This window comes from Pelodiscus sinensis, chromosome 21, assembly GCF_049634645.1.
Source record: "Pelodiscus sinensis isolate JC-2024 chromosome 21, ASM4963464v1, whole genome shotgun sequence".
Classification (NCBI taxonomy): Eukaryota; Metazoa; Chordata; order Testudines; family Trionychidae; genus Pelodiscus; species Pelodiscus sinensis.
Window position 1 is genome coordinate 5,826,587 of NC_134731.1, and position 22,151 is coordinate 5,848,737.

A 22,151-nucleotide genomic window follows, 5' to 3' on the forward strand; every position below is an offset into this window, starting at 1 on the left:
TTTACTTGCGTAAGAACACGAGTGCAGTGTAGACAGCAGGCAAGCTTTTGCGCAAGAACAGCTGTTCTTGCGCAAGAAGCTGTGGGTGTGTTTAGACTGGCAAGATTTTGCACAAAAGCAAAAACTTGCCAGCTGTCTACACTGGCCACTTGAATTTGCGCAAAAGCACTGACGTTCTAATGTAAGAATTCAGTGCTTCTTGCGCAAATACTTTGACGCTCCCGCACAGGGATCAGTGCTTCTTGTGCAAGAATACTTGTGTAAGAGGGCCATCGGAGCTTTCTTGCGCAAAAGTGCGTCTATACTGGGCATGGATGCTTTTGCGCAAAAGCATCTGTGCCAATCTAGACGCTCTTTTTCCGTTAAGTATTTCTGTAAAATCATGCCAGTCTCCTGGCAGAGTTCCAGGCTGCCTATAAGAAAATAATTTATTTTAAAGGTATTGAGCACATTTCATTGGGTGAGCTTCTTCTGTTATGTTAGTGAAGGAAGAAATAAATAAATATTTTCCCTACCAGTCATGATTTTCTAGGCCTCTAGCATATCTCCTCATCCATTAGTCATTTCTTTTCCAAACGGAAAAGTCCCCGTCTTGTTAATCTTGCCTCATATGGAAGCTGTTCCTTACTCCTAATCATTTCTCCCCTTTCTGTACTTTTTTTAAATCCAATATCTATATTTTTGGATGAGGTGACCAGCCCTGCATGCAATATTCAAGATGTGGGTGTTATATGGAGGCAATATGGTAATTTCTGTCTTATCTATTCCTTTCCTAATGAATCCCAATATTCTTTTAGCTTTTTAGATGGCCACTGCACATTGAACAGATGTTTTGAGGGAACTATCCACAATGCTTTCTTGAGTGGCAACAGCTATTTTAGCCCTGTTTTTGTACATATTGTTGGGATTGTATTTTTCCATGTGCATTACAGTAAATGCTCTCCAGTTGTGGTGGATGTGTGCCTGGCACCACGATGAATGGCAAAATCCACAAATAGGGTGGGCTGCTGCTGTGAGTTTGGGGTTGAGGTTGTTTGCCATCCCACAACAGGCTCTCCCTGAGCCCCCCTCCCAGGCCTGTGGATGGGCTGAAGTGGTGGGGGAGGGGGAGGGGGAGGGGCAGGATGGGCGAGACCCACAAATTCATGAATAATGATTCTGCAAATCATCAGGGTCTCCTCTCGTTTTCATTTATCACACTGGATTCCAGCTGCGCTTGTGTGGCCCAACCATGCAGTTTTGAGACTCTCCCTTGTAACTCTTGGTGGGCAACTTTGGACTTCATTATTCTGAATCAGATGCAACTGTTGCCCCCTCCCTCTTTACCCCTTTCTCAAGAACAGTTGACCACCAGTGATCCAACTGCAGATCCCTGCAGCACTGCACTATTTAGTACTCTCCCCTCTCCCCACCGCCTTCTCTTTTAAGTAGAGTATCCACAATGGTTTCACGGGCTTAGAAGCCATCACTTATTTGAGTGGCCAGCCTTCTGTTGTCTTAAGCACGCTGCCTCCCTCTGCGTCTAAACAAACTCCCTGCCCCCAAAGGCAAAGCTGGAAGCAGGCTCTTGCAGTTCACAGCTGCCGTTGGAGCTAGGGCATGCACTTCAAGCAGGCCTCAAGTCTGAATTCCAGGGGTTCAAACTTTAGGGGGTGGCCCACGACTCCCCGAGACCTCCATCAATGGCACCGCTGTAACAGGCTGCCTGGGCTCCCTTGAACCCCCATCTCGTTTGCAGCTCTTCAGTCCTGTGGAAAGGGTTAAGTAGGGCTGTGCTGACTCACTGAGCCAGGTGACTCATTACCCCACCCGGCTATAAGGGAAATGGCTGTCTAGAGGGAGAGGCTTATAAACCCACAAGGGGCTAGTGTGATAATCTAATCTGACCTAAAAAGCAGGAGACTCTCAGGCAGAAGGGCTGGAATGAGCCATGGAGGGGAGGCAGAGTCAGAATTCTAGGCCCAGCCAAATCCACAAAGGGGGCTTACGCTGATCCTTGTGTTGCTATGGCTGGCTAGGGCCTGTGCTTTGGAGAGCAGTTTGGGGAAGGCACCAGCTCAATTTCTTTACCATCAAAAATAAGTCCCAGGGCTCATATTTCAAATGGGGTTTTTATACTATATTGCGTCATGAGCGGGTTTTACTCTTCAAACCTATGGATACCAAATGATTTGGTGTTATCTTCAGACAGCCCATTTTTAAAGTGGCCTCCCCCACTAGCTAAGGTCTCCAGAACGCAGCCGCTGACTTGCAGGTGTGCGCTCCTTGATTTCATAAGATGCCCCCATCAACACTCAGGTGCCTTGTATCAGCGTTTCATTAGCTGGCTGCAGCACATCACTTCCTTCTTCCTGGTTAACTGCTTACTCTCCTTAATCACTAAATCAGCCCCTGCATTCAAGGCCCAACCCAGTTCTTTATCTGTTTAAGCTGTGCTGACAAAATCTGCCGCAATGCTTCACCACACTGGTTCTTTTGTGGCTGACAGGATGCGGCTCTCCAGGTAGCGTGTATCCAGAGCCACTCGTGGCTTTGTCCCTTCCTTGAACATTTCCATTATTTCATCCTGGCATGGAGCAGGGAAGGCACTGGGACTTCTGAAAAGCACCAGACTAGGGAGACTGAAGTAAAGTTCCTGTATTCACCAAACTTGTCAGCAACACTCAGCCCCAGCAGCAGCTACTGGAGGCAACTGAGCACGCAAGAGCAGAGACGGCATTATGCTCCATTCCTTGGCCTCTTTCCAATAGACCAATTGTATTTAGGGATGGGAATGTTTAGCTGGTTAACTAGGAACCCTTAACTGGTGAGGCTTAGTGGTTACAGGTCACCGGTGAGGGCTGGAGCAGTCACTCTGCTCACCCCACCCAGGGGGTTGCTCCACACACACAGGGCCTGCAATGGGGGTGGGGCACTCCAGCCCAGCCTGAGCATTCCTGTTCGCAATGGGGAGGAGGGGGTGCCAACAGCTCCAGGCCTGCCCTGTTTACTTGGTTAACTGGTTAAATATACTGGTTAACTAGTTAAAACATAATTTTACACCCCTAATTGTAACAGAGGTCATCTCCGGTAGTTCTTCAGCTTTGGCTACTTGTCCCAGACTAGGAGAGTTAACCAGCTTGTGGGTACTGCTGAGTCAAGCCACTTATTTGATTTAATTACTTTTATTAAAAAGTGAAAGGTCCCTCTCCAAGGTTCTGCTTGCCCTGCATAATTAATTTTCACAGTAAAATAAAAAGGGAGGCTGCTAAACAAATAATCTCAAACAAGAGTCAGAACCACAGCTCTGTCCCCACTCACACGCTCTTCCCCAAGTTCCTAGGAACACACAAGGGCTACATGGCATGGCAGAAAGTCTCCGGTTTGGAGCGGAGTGAGGGAACCAAATCCAAAGTCACCCTCTCTGATAAAGAACACCCTGAGAAACAAGACCCCTACCAATTACCAACTGGCTGGTGCTAAGCAATTGAGACTGCTAGTGAAAAAGCTACACTTCCCTTCTCCCCTCACATCTTCCTCACTGCCTGAAGGCCATTTTTGCTGGCTGCAACTTTTGTGAAAATTCATTGTTTTGGTCCCTAGCTGCCATCCCCTCATGTGGCTGCAAAGAGCTCTGTTCCTTGCTGGAATTAGCAATATTGTGCCCCAAATCCTGTTTGTGAGCAAAGAGGCATCCCCATAAAGCAAAGATTAAAAGGTGGCTCCTGCTCTGCCTTTGAGCCACTGAATCTGTCCTCTGTTTTCCAGTCATGGCTGATTCGCGGCAATTGCCGCAAAATTTCCCATCTGTATTTGGAATTGCCTGAGGTTTTTTTCCTACCACCAAGATCACACTTTAGAGTGTTGTTAGAATCAGGAAATTGAACAGCCATCTCTTTAATTCTGAAACTGAAAAAATTGTCAAGTCAAATACACCATCCCACAGGCAAAATGGATCTGTTATGGCCATGCTCGGAATAATAGGCATACATAAGAGAAACAAAGGAAGGATAGTCATGCAGTAAAGAATATCTGCTTACTTGCTGATGTAGCATTAACAAACCTCAATGCTACCTTCTCTGATTCCAAGGCGGTTTATCTGCTAACGATATCTTGTTTTGCCATGTACTCTAGAACTTTAGGTTAGGTCATATGTTCCTGGAACTTAATCAGTCTTTAGTCATCAATTTCTTGGTTACCTATTGTCAGCTCAGATATGGGAACTACTACTACTTCTGATACTTAGCAATGCTCTTTGAAAACACTGAGGCAAAGAATTCCTGCTATGTTGCGAACAACCAGAGGGGGGGAAATTCACCTCTCCATAGTATCGTTCCCTGACCCTTTGGTTCCTTGGACAGTTTGTATGTTTATCTAAAGCTCTTGTGCAATCTTTCCTTCTGAAGAACGTCCAGTCTCTTGAGTAAAAATAAGCAAGTTGGAGACTTCCAAGAAGGGCTTAAAAACAACACCACTGCACCACACCACACCAACCTTTTTATTCAAGTTAGTGACCCAGCAGCTAGGAAACAGCAGTGATTTTTATAGAGAAGTAGTTTTCTGTACCAGAGTTTCAGAGGGATAGCCATGTTAGTCTGTAACTTTGCCTACACTGCCGGTTTTGCCGGCAGTGAGTATGCAAATGAGGTGCAGATTAGCATACGTTTGTGCAGGGGGAGGAGGGGGAAGTAGTGTGGATGGAAGTATGCCTCCCCAAGAGGTATAAGGATCTTGTGCAAAACAAAGGTTTTGTGCAAAAAAAAAAAAACCCATCCACACTACTTCCCCCACCGCCCCCTGCACAAACATATGCTAATCTGCACTTCATTTGCATACTCACTGCCAGCAAAACTGGCAGTGTAGATAAAGCCTCAGAGACTAACAAATGTAGACGGTATCATTACCGTAGCAGGTTGTGCCCACGAAAACTCATGATCCCATCTACATTTTCTGATAGTTGCTGAGGTGCTACAGGACTATTTGTTTTTTAAGTTTGTTTCTGTACCAAGAGATTCCACATTAAAAATCCCCAAAACAACTTGGAAAAATAAGTATAAAACAAATATTAGCTCTTTCTTTCCCTGCCAACTTCAGGGGGAGTTGAATGAGCCTTAAATCAGGAACCAGCATGGATAAGTGAAGACTGGCTGAGAAAAAGCAAATGAGAGAGGATATATTGGATTGGATTGGATTGCTTGCTAGGTCTCTGGAGGAAAAAATGTGATGATGCGATGTTGTGACATCAAAAATACATTAAGTGGGTTTGTGTGAGAACAGTAGCAAGAGGTTAACTACAACAACGAATGACTAGACTGCCATCCCATGAAATGTTAAGCCTTTAGCTATAAAATCTCCTAAATCCAGCTGTGAAACCCTAGCATGGATATTGTTTACTGAGCTAGTTTTAGTGCACAACAGGAAGGAATTAATATCTGTCTCTGAATTGAGTCCTAGCACACACAAAATAAGGGTTAGGCCTAATCATCGTCCTATTGCCAACAGCCAGCTGAATCTTCTCTTTTACTGGGAAGGGGCCAGGGAGAGAAAGACGTGTCTGTCTCGGAGTTCAACTTCACTGCTCCAGTAGCTAATTCCATGTTTGCCAGAAGTGGGGTTTGTCCTGAAACTGCTAACGCTGGTTCAGCCGTTTGCTTGAGTGCATCAGGATAGCTATCGTGAATTTAACCTCAGTCCTGGCTCAGTAAGTAACACGCTTATTCAACCCTCAGCAAAAAGACTCATACGTTCTACCAGTTCCTCCTTCCTGACAGCCCAGAGATACCATGAGAACAGCTGCTCCCAGAGGATCTTAATGCTACTGTTCTGGGCCTAATGTGAAGAAACGCAGAGGTGACTAAACTAGCAAAGGTAGTAAGGGGAAAATGGGATGACAGGAGGCACTTGGCAAGTTAATCAATGCCCCAGCTGAGTCACAAGATCACTTCTGCATCTGGGACTGCCACTAAGTTAGACGTCATTTGAAAGATATTTTTGGACCTAAAATAACTTCATCATACTGACAAACCAAAATATATCTGTAGGGAGAGAGGGAAGAGAGAGTTCAAGTGTGTGTCAAAAAGAGGTCAGACTTTCTATGCTTAAACTCAATAGTCAGTGATTTAGTCACAGCATAGGTGTGTGCGAAAATTATATAAGAAAAGGATCTGTGCTGTGAGTTAAACCACTTACAACTATAGTAAGTGCTTGCTCACATTTTAATTGGACTACAAGGTAATCAGAACCTAAGGGAAATTTTATTGTACATATCTCCTGAGCTATATTAAGGGAACAGTCCTCGAGATTTATGGTGTTACCACTAAAAGAAGAGTTATTTGCAATGAAGAATCTGGGGTATATAGATAGAAAAACTAAAACTGAAGGAGAAGAAATACAAATGAAACAATATAAAACGAAAAAGGCTCCAGTCAGCAAGGGAGGAAGAAGTTATGCATGATTTGGTACAAACTAAATACATTTATTTTTTCCAGTGTAATAGTTTACCATATGAAAACCTTCTGCCTCTTGTCTTGTGCAACAACAAAACCCAAAGCAATAAACAACCAGAAAGGTCATGCATCTGTCCTATTCCCAGTGTATGTACTGATGCTGTATCCTGCATGGGATTGCAGAAGCTTTCCTACTGAATTACTTCACATGGTGAACATTTGGAGTTTGTCATTTGACAATGGCACCACCTTGTGGTTGTGGAAAAAGGAGAATTTTTAACATTCAGGGTCCTGTGTCTTTGGAATCTTAGGCAGGATTTTCTAGAATATTTCATTTATAAAAGCTGCATCTGCCCTCACTGTGGAAAAATAATTATAAACCTAGAACAAATATAAATGGTTGAGGTGAATCCCAGAATCTGCAGGACAGTTTGCAACAGTAGCTAAAACAGATGAACTGCTTTGTTCTTCCCAATAGATTATTAATTCTGAACCATAAATACTGACAACCTAAATGTGGCACATTGAAAAATGGAGAGAGAGCAGAAAATAAATTGAATTTACCATAATCAACACAGTATCCGTAAGTGTAACTTTATAAATCACTTTCATATTAATTAAGAAAAAATGTTACCTACATTTTGTTTGTTCTTCGCTTGTTCTTTGACTTGTGTTGCTCATGTTCATTCCAACAGGTTTAAGATGCTGCAGAATCTGTCATACTGGAATGTTAGAGTTCAGGGACCTTACCACAAAATATAACACCAGCTTTCTGCACAACATATGGGGCCTTATTTATATTCCATAATAAAGTAGTGACTCTGAGCAAATAAGGTAAATTATGCTTCTGTATTTTTATTACTACTACTTTGATCATGGATATTTTGGGGGCTATTGGGAAAATATTTTCAGGGCTAAGTATTAGAATGTAAAGTTTTAAAAAAAACTAAAGATCAGATTGTATCACAATTGTAACTAACAGCATCCTTCAGTCCTACTATAGTAGGATAGCTAATATTAGCTTAGAGGCTAGATTTCAACCTGAAAAAAACTGTTCAGGCTATGGAAATTCTTCAGGAAAAATATGCACAGCTGAGGGAGAAGGAGAAAAAGTTAGAGGGCTTCAAATTAAGGAGAATGTACTGAAAAATGTTTATTAAATATTTAATGTATAAATTCATTATATACACAATACATATGGCAGACAAGAAATGTATTCAGTCCTGATGCAGATTACTATTTCATCACCAAAAAACTCCCAAAAAACCAAACCTCACTCTGTACACTCCAATACCGTCCTTAGCTACTTCCGGTTGGGGCAGCGTTGAAACAGGAGGCTTTTCAGCGTGTACTCTCTCTGACAAACTCTTATTGGTGAGCAGTTCAAAATCAAAGGCTGGCATAACTAGAGATGACCTGTTCCAGAGTTGTGAAGCAGTCCAGGAAGTCCTCCTCTTCAATCCCAAACTTAGTGTATTGGTGAACATAAGCTCTGAAGGGGCAAAGATTTGGAGTAAACAACAGCAAAACATTACAAATCAGCATGCCCTCAACGGCTGACACTGGTCGGGCAACATTGGTGGTCTGGAAGGAAGGATCACGGATGTTGCTGGGCAAAAGCGCCCCAAAGGTGAAGAGCACAAGCTAGCTGGGAGTCCCGGGGTGCTGGGGAGCCCCAGCTGGTCCTGCAGTAGGTTGGGAGTCCAGCCCTGGAGAGCAACCAGGCCAGGGAGCACCTGTGGCGGCTAAGAGGAATCCCCAGCCCTGGCTGGGACTCAGGTGGCAGCTGAGCTGGTGGTTGGTGTGGGGAAATCCCCAGCCGGGAATACCAGTGGAAGTGGGCCAGCAGCGGCAGTGGGGGCGAGGGAGATATCTGGTGGAAGCAGGCCAGCAGCGGCAGTGGGGGCGAGGGAGATCTCTGGTGGAAGCAGGCCAGCAGCGGCAGTGGGGGCGAGGGAGATCTCTGGTGGAAGCAGGCCAGCAGCGGCAGTGGGGGCGAGGGAGATCTCTGGTGGAAGCAGGCCAGCAGCGGCAGTGGGGGCGAGGGAGATCTCTGGTGGAAGCAGGCCAGCAGGGGCAGTGGGGGCGAGGGAAATCCCTGGTGGAAGCAGGCCAGCAGCGGCAGTGGGGGCGAGGGAGATCTCTGGTGGAAGCAGGCTAGCAGCGGCAGTGGGGGTGAGGGAGATCCCTGGTGGAAGCAGGCCAGCAGCGGCAGTGGGGGCGAGGGAGATCCCTGGTGGAAGCAGGGCCAGTGGCGGCCAGAGATGGTAAATTTTGGAACAAAACTATTCGGATCTTAGTCACACAGCTTGTGTGGCTAACCCCCTCATTTACTAGACACTTGCCACCTGACACCCAATAATCTTGGCCTCATATGATAAAAGCGGCAATTATTTGTTAAGTCCGGTTTTAAGGAAAAGTAAACCTCAAGGGTCAGAGCCTTTATAAACATAGAAACTCCCAAAATATTTTTTGAGACAAGCCAGGAATCTTACTGTTTCCTGGAATGAGCAGCAAGTCTGTGTACAAGCTAGAAACTGTGAGATCAGTAAAAGAGTTTGTATGCACTAATTTTAGAATAGCTATTCTGGAATGTGCAAGTATCTTTTGGGTTTTTTTTAGTGGTGGTGAAAGTGGTAACTTGACCTCACTGGAAACTCATCCTATTTATCCAAATGATAGAACACAGGCAGAGCAAGCTACCAGACAGACAATGCTCTGCCACAGTACCTCAATCTTAGAGGTGGTACCTCCAGAACTGAGATAAATCTCCATGATCATCCAAGTTTCTCTGCAGTGACTGCTGGGGGAAAAAAAAGGACAATTGTGCCATGGAAAAATGATTCAAGGCCTCAAACCATTTGACAAAGGTAAGGGAATAGCTAATGGATTTTGTTTTACTGTTTTCAAGTGCCCTACAAAAAAAAACTCTGTTCTGGCAAGTTTCTCTAAAATGAATTTGTTTGAATGTTCTAGGAAATAAGCCACGTAGAACTGGTTCCTCTTACGTGGTTTAATCAGTGGGAACTTTGTTCCTCCTCTTTGTAGGAATGAATGTACTCCTCTAAGTATTTATTGCACTTGTACTTTGTAGTAACTTGCAGCCACTACCAGTCTGGCTTGGATTTGAACCTGTGACACTGAGGGCTTCTCTGCCCAAATCCCCCAAGAACATTATTTGGAAAACTACCAACACAGTGACGCATATTCCGTAATGGAGCAGGTATTGTGGTTTCTTTTACTGTGGCTTTAAGGGAAACCTTTTTAATCCAAAACCAGAATGATCTATGAAGCATTTTAAACCGAGACATTTGCAACTATTTACTTCCAGTGCAAACACTGTGAAAAGTCTAAATGCTAAACTAACATTCTTATTTTCACTTACTTGGAAGCAAACATATTCCAGGCTTTCCCCACAATGTTGTCCATAAGTTTCAGCAGGAACTGGCTGTTGCTGACCAAAGTAGCCGATTTTTCATACTTGTTAAAGGCCCTTGGCATTTTCCACACGTTAAAGGCATCTTGAGGGCTTAGCCATGATGTGTACAAAGCTGGATCTTTGAAACCTCCTGCAATGGGAATGTGACAGTCTTTTCTGATGAAGGAACAGTTTTATCAACATGACTTTCTTTAGAAAAGTCTAGTGGAACCTATAATCAGAATGTTACACTGAGTATATTGTACACTAGAACTCTTCAGCTCTGCTTTCAAGCTACAGGTTGAACCTCTCCAGTCTGGCACCCTTGGGACCTGACTGGCGCTGAACCAGAGAATTTGCTGAGCCATGGGAGGTCAATATTATCTAGTTGTCACTACTGTCAAAAAGCATTACCAACACTTCCACTGTTTACTGGGCTCTTAGAAGACATTTAGGGGTAAATTAGAGTTAAATAACAGCACAGAACACTGAGCGCCAGGACTGGTGGCTGTAAACAAACTTCATGAGACTGTGGGAAACTTGGCCACTCCCATGATAAGTGGAAACCAAACTAAAATCTGTGGTCATGCTGGATCACAGATGTTGCCAGATGAGAGAGGGCTCTACCAGAAAGGTTCAACCTGAACACACAGACTAAAAAAGCGATCCTGAAAAAGGATAGTTTATGATTGGTCCTGTGCCTGTCAGGGCAGCAAGAAGCTGTTGCAGACACTGCCCATTCAGTCTCACAAACCAATATAAATAGACGGGAAAGCTGCAATTTGCACTCATGGCTTCTGCATCTGAGTTCATAATTAAAAGCTAGGGCTTTGGAAGTGGTGTAGAATGAGGCGAGAGATCTCGCAAGACCATGATGTGAAAGAAAAAACAGCTACAGTAAGTTATCCAAATTGCATAGTTTATTTCAAGTTAATTTTGACAGAGCTTATTTTGAAATTTGGCACCGTCTACACAGCACTTATTTCGAAATAAACTGCTATTCCGAAACGTCCCTTACTACCCATGGCATGAGGTTTACAGGGATGTCGGAATAGTGAGCTGTTACATTTCGAAATAACGGGCGCACTCAAAGGATGCGGAATAACTATTGCGGGATAAAATAGTCCTGCAGTGTAGATGTAGCCTATGATAGCACCTGTTCCTGTAAGGTGCTTTAGGAAACCCTGATAGATACTTCCAGTGTATTGTCCACCTATGTAAACAAATCAAGCCTTTCATGACTACAGAACATGTCCATAGACCTTAGAATGTGTTTGCAGAGAGAACAGTGGAATATGGAAGGGGAAATAACTAACGTCCTGTCCATTTCTTTCCTCACCTAGATCCACGCTTTGCACATCTTTTCCTCGCAGAACAACCAGGTTGGCAATGGAAGTGTTAAAATGTAGTGCCTTATTTGGAGAGGCTTTGGGGGGGACAGGATTCCCTGGTAGGGGTGGTCGCACCTGCCAATCGATACCTACAAACAGAAGTTTTTGAAGCAAACTAAAATCCATATTTCCATCATGCTGTGCTTAATTAATTTTTCGGGTACTAGCTTCCTGACATGAAATACAGATACACTCAAAGAGAGGTACTGCAGGCTACTTGGAAACAGTCTAGTACTCTTGATATTCAGTCGCTAGCACTGTGAGTGTGCTAGAGTACACGGGCTCCACTCTCTGATCCAACAGCAGTCATGGGACTCTTAGTCTTACCAGGAAATTGAGCAGTTGTAGTGAGCAGGGATGGCCGCTCACTGACCCTAAGGAGGGAGAACCCCTCTCTGAGCATGGATGGGCTGAGCTGGAGCCTGCCCCTTTAAGTCCTCAGCAGCCTGCGGGAGAGGCAGGAAGTATAAAAGCTAGGCCCAGAGGCTCAGTAGGGGGCCGGCTGTTGGAGGGAGCGGAGGCCAACCCTGAGAAGGCTGGAGCTGGCTGAGGCAGACGACTGGCCTGGGCCACCAGGCCCTCACCTGGAGAAGACGACCCTTTTCTCCCTATATCTAGACTGGGACCATACAGACCCTGGGGTCCTGCCCCGACCAGGGGAATAGGTACAACCAGAGGGGGAGTCTGGAAGTGGCCCAGGGGAAACAACAGATGATCAGGCAGATCTGATCACCCTTTAAGCTGGGTCAGCAGGCTTTGGTGTATCCCCTGCTGACCCCAGTGGCTGCGAGGCTGCCACCACTAGGGCCCTGGGCCGTGACATGGTGGAGCAGGGTTGGGCCCATGTCCCCGCTGCCACCTCCACATTTGGGTGGCAGTTTCCCCCTTTCCACTTATGCTACAGAAATTGTTTGCTTGCCTGCCTCGCCCTGAACCAGGGCCTGGGATGCCATTAGACTGCCGAGACTGTTCGTTTGTCTGCCTTGCCCTGAGCTAGGGCCCAGGCCGCCATTCTGACTGTGGGGAATTGTTTGTTTGTTGGCCCGCCTTCCAGCCCTGGTCTTAAAGGGACCGCTGGGCTAGGACGTACAGGCCCGAGCACTGGGCAGGGACTCAGGACCAAACAAGGACTCCTACAGCAGTCTATGGGTTAAAGCAGGGATGAAATGGATGCTCCTGTGGCTAGAGCCCTACACAGATACAAAGTTTGTATCTACATCTGTATCCACAAAAAGGAGCTGCAGATATCTGCATCCATATCTGCCAAAGCAGATATCCACAAATGTGCAGTATTCTAGATAGGGGTATGAATGGGACTACTCCAGCCCCCCAAGGGGCCCACCACAGACAAGGGCTACTTTGGCTGGGCTGGAGCAGCCTGCCTGTAGTAGGCCCTGGCACCCCCTAGACAGGGGCTGGCTTTGGTTGAGACTTCTGAGTTGGTTACGGTTATCTAGTGAGTTCCCACATGCAATTAACTTTAGACCACATGAGGAAATGTATGTTGAAAGAGTATCTGAGCTAAAGGGCGTGCTCACACCTTACCTTCTTCCATCTTAGCATTAGCAATTAGCATCTGTCTTAGATGTTTGATGAGCCCAGGCCAAGTAAATGTGCTGTATGCCAGGGAGTTCTCTGACATCTGAGGTATGTTACGAAGACCCAACATCTTGAATTCAGGATGGGGAACTAAAGATTCCATTAAGTCTCCTGGAATCAAAAAAACAGCTACCATGATTGCCAAAATAATATTTATGCTAGTCTAGGAGAGAAGATAGTGAGGAATTTCATGAGGACGTAATGACACAAGCTGAATGAGCAACATGTAGAGCCATGGTGTCCAACCAATTCTGAAGCAAATTAGCCACACTCAACTGGCCAACTAGTCACATGTGGCTAGCGTGTTGGAAACCATGGATGTAGTTTACAAGTGCAAGTCATACACGTCACAGTGAACAATACAAACAACTTATACACATTGCTGGGTTCTATGTTAGCATGTTAGCTCTAGGGACAGTAGAGATTAACCAATAAGCTAATGCTTATTGGTTAAAGTTATTAGTCAAACTCTGCTCACCTGGGGAGTCGGCTGCCCCCCACTGTCAGCTCTGCCGTTTAACTTGGAGCAGGTAGGCTCCATCCCGGCATGCGCTGAGTCCTGGCAGCCAGTCCCACTCCCAGGGAACTGGTTGCCCCCACTGCGTGCTCTGCAGTTTAGGAGCTGGCAGGCCCTGTCCCAGCATGCGCTGGGTTCCAGCAGTTGGCTCTGCTCCAAAGGAGCTGGCTGCCTCCATTGTGGGCTCTTCTATGTAACTTGGTTCTGTCCCAGCACACACCAGGTCCCAGAAGCCGGCTCCGTGGGAGTGGGGCCAGCAGAGGCTACTGCCCAGCTCCTGGGGAGCCAGCTGCAGAGCCCACAGTAAAGCTTCTCTGTGAGCAGAGCCTGCAGGGCATGTAACCGCTATGATTTTTAATGGTCACATGGTTACCTTTTAAAATGACTTTTTACACCCCTGATTAGCGCTATGGGGGTGTCACAGACAAAAATCACTGGAAAAAAAATCTAGTTCTTGTTCAGCGGTGGTCAAAAAAAGCAAATATGTTGAAACAGATAAAGAATGGGATGGAAAACAGCTCGTTAGGTCAAAGTATAAATCAGTTCCAGTGAATGGATCTCAAAAAGAGATAAATAACCAATAGCAGACAAGGTAAACTAAATGCTCCTATTTACTCTATCATAATACAAGAACATGATGCTATGATCTGACACTGACATAGACAAAATTGAAAATAAAAAGCAGTGTTTATATGAGACACACAAGCACCCTATAAAACTCACTGGCAAGAATTCATTGGGAGAGAGAGAGAAAGAGAAAACAGGATTAGTCAGAGGGGATGTAAACACTCCTGAGTCAGGGCTAATGCCTGCTACAGAGTGATGTGGATTAGAAGAAGCAAAATGCAGGACAATGTAGCACTTTAAAGACTAACAAGATGGTTTATTAGATGATGAGCTTTCGTGGGCCAGACCCACTTCCTCAGATCAAATAGTGGGTCTGAGGAATAGTTGATCTGAGGAAGTAGGTCTGGCCCACGAAAGCTCATCATCTAATAAACCATCTTGTTAGTCTTTAAAGTGCTACATTGTCCTGCATTTTGCTTCAGCTACCCCAGACTAACACGGCTACATTTCTATCACTATTCTACATGCAGTGGATTAGAAGGAAATTTCTCCTAGGAGCAGGTTATACCATAGTTGCCCACTAGGGTGTTCCTTGTGCCTCCCTCTAAATCTAAAAGCATCAGATAATGACCACAGTTGATGGAAAGATACTGAATGTGGCAGACCACTATTCTGAACCAAGATGGCAATTCTAATGGTCTTATGACATTTAAGTCAAACAATAGCATTAATCATGTTTGATTAGACCACTGAAAATTGCTTTCTCCTCCTTCACAGTAAAGGGTGTGTAGCAGAAGGGTAAAACTACGTGAGATGCACCACAATTGCAAAGCAACAGAGGGAATAACCCCGTGTTCCTTAACACCTCTAGGGACACAGACACATATATACAGAGATGCATTTCTGTCTGATGTGGAGTACAGAAAATAATAAACCCTGCTCTGTATTTGTCTGGCTGCACTTGAAGTCTATTGTTGCAGAGACCAGTGAATACCAAAGTGGAAATTTGAATTAGCAACCACAAATCTTGGCACCATTAATTTTTCATTTCAGGATCACACAGCACAGGCCTGTCTTACCACTATCAAAAACTGCATAACATGCTGATTTTGAGTTGCACAGTTTTATGCAAGCTTTTTTTCTGTTTTCAGTTTGCAAATAATTCTAAAACTAACCCCAAAACTGGAAACAAAACCACTAACTCGCACATGGTTTCACCTAAAATGTAAATTAGTCCCAGGCTGACACTAGCCACTTGGAAAGAGGAAGCATCACTATGAGGTAAAGGATGAGACTGAGTGTTAGAAGCTCTGCTCTTAACTGTGCTATAAAACTGATGTACAAGTCACATAATCTGAATCAGTTTCATCAGCTTTAAAAGGGGGCCTGTGACGGGGTGAGGCAACCCCGCACTAGAGGGGCCCCCCCCAGCGAGGCAGGGGAAAGCAGCGCGGCTTGTCTCGCCGCCGCCGAGGACGCGTCCGGTGGGGTAACCGGGACGCGCCGTTCGGCAGGCGGTCGAGCTGGCAGGACCCCGAGCAACATGGGGGAGGGCGGTGACGGGGTGAGGCAACCCTGCACCGAGGGTGCCCCCCCCCCAGCGGGGCAGAAAGAAGCGCTGCGGCTGGACCCGCCGCCGCCGGGGACGCAGGCAGCGGGGCAGCCGGGACACGCTGCCTGGCTGGCGGCTCCAGGGACGCAGCCCGGGACATCGCGGGGGAAGGACCCCCCCCGCGGCAAGGTTAGTAGGGACAACAGGGCAGGAACGGCACCCCACCAGCCTCGGGGTGGGCAGCCCCGCGGACGCCCCAGCCAGCCCTATGCCCCACAGCTGCGGGAGATAGGGAGGACGCTGGGGGTGAGGGGGAACAGCTGGGGAGGAGAAGCTGGAGCCATGGACAAGCACAGGTGTGGGTGCTCTGGAGGGGCGGGGGCGGCACCTTCCCCAGGTATAAAGTCAGTAGAAGCAGAAGCAGAGGGGAGGACGAGGTGGAGGATGCTGGAGGAAGAGACTGAGAGACACGAGGAGGTAGCGGGACCAGCCGGCTGGTAAGCGGACGAGCAAGGGCGTGAGGAAGCAGCCCAGGGTGGGTGTACTAGAGCCCGAGGGTTGATGCGTTGCGGCTCTGTGCCCCATCAGCCAGGTCGGGGGAGAGAAGAGCATCTCCCCCGCCTTAGGGCCCTGGGCTGGGGTCTGGAGAGAGGGAGGGCCTGGACCCCCCTCACCTCCTCGCTCGTGGGACCTTCTGGGCAACTGCCGGGAGGGCCGACCCGGCACCGCGTCACGGAGACTGGGACCTTCCAGTGCGGCAACCGTGGTAGTGTGACTGCCCAGGGCGGGGTGGGCCTGTGGACCCCGTAACAGGGCCTAATACCCAACTCACAGAGGGGGCTGATGTTGTTTGAAGAGTGCTCTGAGATCCTTGAACTGAAAGCATTAGCAGGCACAAAGCACTATTATAATTAGATACCTAGTGGGCTTCTGCTATACCGGGAGGCGCCTCCTGAGGAATAAGTGGGCTGGAACACACTTCCCAGCTGATGTGCAATTACTTGATTTACGTCCCTGAAGGAGATCTTTTTAATATTCATTAGCTGAGCACAGATCTTGTGGATGGCATCATTTTCATGAACAAGGAGAGCGTCTGACGACTGGTACAGGTGTGAGAGGGTCAGAACTGAGTTGTAGTTTTGAACAATCACCTGGAAGTGAAAATGCACATCAGCAAGGGTGAATTAACAATAAAGAATTGTTGTCTACGTAACTTAACCCTCACCCCGGAACTTCATCTCTTCTGATATTCTTCAGGGAGTGGCTGAGTTCACCCTTTACCAAGCTCCTGCACCCAATTCAGAAACCATTTTAACCTCCACTTGGACAGTGAACAAAGCCTGTCTTGATCTTATCATCCACAGCTGCATTCCTAGCAAGACACTGAGAACAAAACTGTATGATCATCCTCTTTTATTATACTTGCCATGTAATGAATTGGATCTTTGTTTTAATTCCCTGATGTACCACAGATTTCCCATGTGACCTAGGGCAGGTCACTTAAGGCAGCTCTCCCCTACAACGTTTTGCTGACATAGCTATATCAATACAAGATATGGGGGAAAAATTCACATCCCCTGATCTGACATAGCTATGCCAGAAAACATCTCTTTCCCCTGACCCTTCCCCTAGGGCCTTTTGTCTGCATAGCTGATGCCATGTATAGAGGTGGTTTAACTATACTGACAAAAGATCTCATTATACTGGTATGACAGTGTCTCCATTACAGTTGAATTGATAAAGCCATTCTAGTACCTGCTAGCCCACAGTTTCTCTGTGCCTCAGTTTTCATCTGTAAAATAGGTATAATGGTACCTCTGTATTTCACTAAGGTGTAACTGAATACATCGAGAAGAATTGTGATGTGCTCTCATACTATGGCAAAAGGGGCCTTACAAGTACTAAGATAGCCTCAGGTGCTAGTAAAATAAATCTCATAGTTGACAGTCAGGGCTTGTAGCTTTACAAACACATTTGAAAGTCCCACAGCAACTGACTACAGCCGAACAATGAAACTACTATACATAAAGTGATACCACATACACAAAGTAAATAAACTGTAAATAGAGACAACTGTCTCCCTTTCTCCAGTATCTTTCAGTTATAGGCATTTTAGGTGTAATTTGTCATCAAGTCTAGGATGCTTTTTTTTGGTTTGCTTTATAAATAGACTGTTCTTTAATTTAGATTGAAAATTTTGCAGAACTCTCATAGAGCTTGGACATTCACCTCACCAGTTCCGTATGGCCAGATGACCTGGTTGAGTATAAATGAAGTTGGGAAAGCATCTCTTAAGCACTGGGTTACAAAGGCTCCCATGCCTGATCCTGTACCACCAGCCAGGCTCATGACTGTGAAAAATCCACTGAGTCGGTCACACTTCTCTGCTTCCTTCTGCACGAGGTTCATGATAACTTCTCTGTACCTGGGCCCATGAACAGAGTAACTACAGCATGAGAGAGAAAGTGGAAAGAACTCTTACCTTATGGCAAAACAAAAGCAATAAAATCAACTACACAAACATACAAAGCTATTTCCTTCTTTTAAAAATGCCCATCCATTTCTATAACCCTTCCTATCACCAGTTCTGCTTCTAGTGAACAATCCTCAGTTCCTCCGCTGTGCCGTTTATTTTGCATTAAGGGCCTGATCAAATTAGCCTGCCATTCTGCACCCACAAATCAAGTAGTTTTGGTGACATTTTGTTCATTTTTCACTGTTTTGTAATGGGGTTGTAAGTCTTCACTGTAACTACCAATCTCCGTTCCTTGCAAAAAGAGAAGCAGACCACAATGGCAATAATATCAGGATAAAGTTATGAATGCAGTATATTACTTCACAGTTGCAATGGTTCTGCTTCTAAGGGAGGATGGCTGTGAATCTAGTCAGTTTCTTAGTATTATTAGCAAAAACAGTGGTGATCATTCATACCCATTTGCCCAGTTGTTTCCAGACCCCTGTTTCTGACAGAAGTGTGACTGATGGTCATATTTCCAGTGGCCAGACTTAGCAGCCATTGATAGGGTCTGACTGATTACTTTAGGTTCCATGTCAACAAGTACAGCCCGGGCAACAGGTACTGGAGAGAGAGGAAAAAAAATGCAGAAATCAAGAAGAATGCATCATACTTAAGCCTTTTAACAAAACACTGTTCAGATACTAGGTATAAAACACCACGGCTATGTCTACACTGATGGGTTCTTGCATAAGAACAGCCTTTCTTGCACAAGAACCCACAGAGCGTCCACACTGCCTGCCTGCTCTTGCACAAGAAGATTTACAGTACGGCGTCGGAAGAGAGGGCTTCTAGCACAAGAGCTACGCTCTTTTCTAACAAGTGTAAGCCCTCTTGCACAAGAGGGCAGTGTGGACGCACGGCAGGGGTTTCTTGCGCAAGAAAGCTCAATGTCTAAAATGGCCATTAGAACTTTCTTGCACAAGACAGCGTCCACACTGCCATGGATGCTCTTGCACAAAAGCATCCATGGCAGTGTGGAAGTGTTCCTGCACAAGAGTTCTTGCACAAAAACCTGCCAGCGTAGACATAGCCTAAGAGAAATCCTAAGAGCAATATTACACTTTTCTTATGCATGAAAGGAAAAAAACAAAACATTTCACATCTGGAAAAGGCCTTTGTTAGTTCTCCTGAACATATGATGGCAATCAAAAGGCATCTAATGAGAAAAACAAATAATTTGGTTACTGGAAGAAAAAGAGAGGTTGGCTTGGTATTAAGGCAGGTTCAGGACAGCAGAGTTCTGTTCCAGCTCTGCCACTGACTAGAAAAGTCACTTTCCTGCTCAGTGTCTACTTTACCATTGGTTACATGCTGATGACAATTCACATGGGATATGGAGCTGAGAGGGTGAATTCATGAACATACCTTTAAAGCACATCCTTTAATAGAAATGCAAAGTACTATTTATTATTACATATATTTCTAACAGGCTGAGTTCCAGCCCCAATGGTTGTGGAAAAAATCCTTAAAAATTGTACCCCCTGTTTTCTCCTCGCTGAAGAAACGTTCCTTGGAAGCTTCCTGGTAGGATTCATTCTCCTTCTTGGAGCACAGTCCATGTGCGCTGTGGAAGTCACTGCAGATAGCATTAAACACCTCGTAACCAATTTGGTTACCACATTGACCAAGCTGTACTGTGACTATTGACATTCTCCTTCACTATGGATTAAATCCTAAAAAGAAAAATAATATACAATTGTGCTTTTTATAGCGGTAGATTAAGTGAGTCAGAATGGAAGGCTTTGGACCAGTTTCATAACCCATGAAAAGCATACTTGGGCAGTGAAATTTACCCTTGTACAGAGAGCAACCATGTGGTTTTCCAGACTAGTTAAGCCCTGCAGCTATGTGGAGTTAGTGGCTGGAACTCCTCTGAAGGGTCTGTGACCATCATTTGGTACTGACAGTGGCTACTGTGGGGTAGGGATGTAAGCAACTAGTTGACTATCTGATAAGCACATGCCTCTTGGATAGCCAACTAGTAACTCAACTAATTGTTTCCTCCCCTTGGGTCTCTATCAGAGAGAAGCAGCAAGGGGGGGGAGCAGGAGCCCATGCTGGGGGGAGCCAGCTTAAAAACCAGTTCCCCTTAACACTGTCTCCATGGGAGGGAGCTGGGGTGCAACAGGGAACTGGCGGCACTTCCACCTTTGAAATATAGCAAGATTGGGGCTCTTGTACATTTGCAGGAGCACGGGAAAAGTGGGGGACTGCTTGTATCCTGCACTGGCCCTGTGGTCCCCTCGGCGCTTCCACCTTTGAAACGTGCAAGAGCCTGCAGAGCTCTTATACATTTCAAAAGCAGGGAGCACAGGGCCAGAGAAGTACTGCTTGAGTCCCTCACTGGCCCCATGCTCCCCACGTGCTTTGCTTTTGAAATGTACAACAGCCCTGCCAGCTCTAGCTACATTTCAAAGGCAGAGGCGTCCTTATCAACTAATCAAATGATTGATGTAAATTCCATCCACTTAAATGGCTCTTAATCTATTTAAAAGGCTGATGCACAGCAGGGGGACCCTGCACAAGCCGGGAATCAGCTGTCCCGTCTCACGCTGGGTCGCTCCTGTTGGCCCCAAATACATTTAAAAAGCAGAGGTGCATCTGGGACTAGGCGTGAGCCAGGAATCAGCTGATTCCCAGCTGGCACTTACCTGGTCCCCTCTACCTCTCGCAGACACGATGCTGGGGGGAACCGGCTTTTAAGATGGCTCCCCTCAGTGCCAGCTCCTGCTCCCACTCCTTGCTGCCTCTAATAGAGGCAGCAAGAGGGGGTGAGGAGTGACTAGTTGACTAGTTCCTCGACTATCCAATAAGCTTTTGCCTATCAAATAGTCAACAAGTTAACTAGTCGTTTACATCCCTAGTTAAAATGCTGGTTTATATTAATGTTCCAACTGAAGGTAGCAACAGTGGGAAATCTTAGGCTAGTTCAAGATACAACCAAGGTCAGATTATAGCCTCGTAGTCTCCTTTAAGTAAAGCAAAATCTTTCCTGACGCTGCCTAGAGCAGACCTGACATACCTACCCAACCTTCTAATAGTCTCTTCCTTGCAAATGTTAAGAGACACCTGCTGCTGACAGATCTACAAGGTCACAGGATCTAATGTCAAATGTGAAAGGTTAAATTCTTGAACGCACAAATTAAGATAGATGAATGAGAAGAATTTCTCTCAAAATCTAAATTTACATAATCCATCCAATTGCAAGTACATTGTTGGTACTGAATTCTGATAAATCAGCCAACCACGGACCACTCATTACTCCCACAAATTCCAGTTCAATACCCAACCTATCTATTAAGAATGAGTGTATCCTACCCTTGCAAGGGAAGGGGGTAAAGTGGGCAGAAGGGGGCTAGCACCCCCAATCCTAGGCCCCCCTCCTCCACATGGCCCTCTCCAATCCCAGGTCATCCAGACACATACAAAATACCCCATGTCCCAGCCCCCACTCACGTATGAGGTACCCCAATCTCCAGCCCCACACATGGCTCCCCCCCATCCAGTCACGTACATGGCTCCCCACAATTCCAGCCGCTGGTTCCTGCCCCCCTCATATACGAGGCACCCCGATCCCTCCCCCCTCAATCCAGCCACACACGAGGCTCCCCCCGTCCCAAGCCCCGTTTTAGGTGGCACTCCCCCACCCTGCTCCCACGTGGAAAGCGTCGCCCCCCCTTTCCCGCCTTCCAATGCAGCCCCCACGACCCCTGTCACAGGGCGCGCAGCCCAGCCCCGAGCGCCTCCCCGCCCGTTACCTGAGTCTTGCCCCTCGATTCTGCTCCAGCAACGAGCGCGCGCAGGGTTACCATCGCAACAAGCCCTTTCCCCTCCGGCACCTGTACAGGCAGAGCCGCCTTAACACGCCCCCCCCACCACCCAGACCGTTTGCGCATGCGCTGAGCGAGCAGAGGGTGGAGAGGGCCTCAGAATGCGCCAACGCGCTCTCCGTATTGGAAGCTTCAGTGGGCCTCACCCACGGGCAGCGAGCCGAGAGGCTTCACACTGCAGCCTGCGCATGCTCCCGGCCACTACCTACGGCGGCCGAGTGAGTTCTTGCGCAGGCTCAGAACGAACCGCTCCTCAGGCCGCACGCCCGGGTGCGTTCTGCGCCTGCTCCGTGTGGTCCCTTGCGGTCACCGGGCTGGGTCGTGCGCCTGCGCC

At 46.5% G+C, this 22,151-nt stretch overlaps 1 protein-coding gene across 5 annotated transcripts; it reads right to left on the reverse strand.

Moving 5' to 3' along the window:
- Positions 1-7,558: 7,558 nt before the first annotated feature.
- TUBD1 (tubulin delta 1) lies at positions 7,559-22,138 on the reverse strand. Of its 5 annotated transcripts, none has more exons than XM_075904698.1 (9): positions 21,746-22,028; positions 19,466-19,660; positions 18,401-18,548; positions 17,699-17,915; positions 16,389-16,620; positions 12,780-12,944; positions 11,183-11,323; positions 9,811-9,994; positions 7,559-7,917 (listed from the first exon to the last, which is right to left on the reverse strand). In XM_075904698.1, exons 2-9 carry the CDS (start codon positions 19,635-19,637, stop codon positions 7,815-7,817), a joined length of 1,362 nt encoding a protein of 453 aa, XP_075760813.1. In that variant the 5' UTR covers positions 19,638-19,660; positions 21,746-22,028; the 3' UTR covers positions 7,559-7,814. The 5 variants fall into 5 exon arrangements, with proteins under 5 accessions (XP_075760813.1, XP_075760816.1, XP_075760815.1 ...); XM_075904701.1 differs by having other exon boundaries at positions 19,466-19,563; positions 21,746-22,023; XM_075904700.1 differs by having other exon boundaries at positions 19,353-19,563; positions 21,746-22,023.
- Between the last annotated feature and the right edge of the window lie 13 nt (positions 22,139-22,151).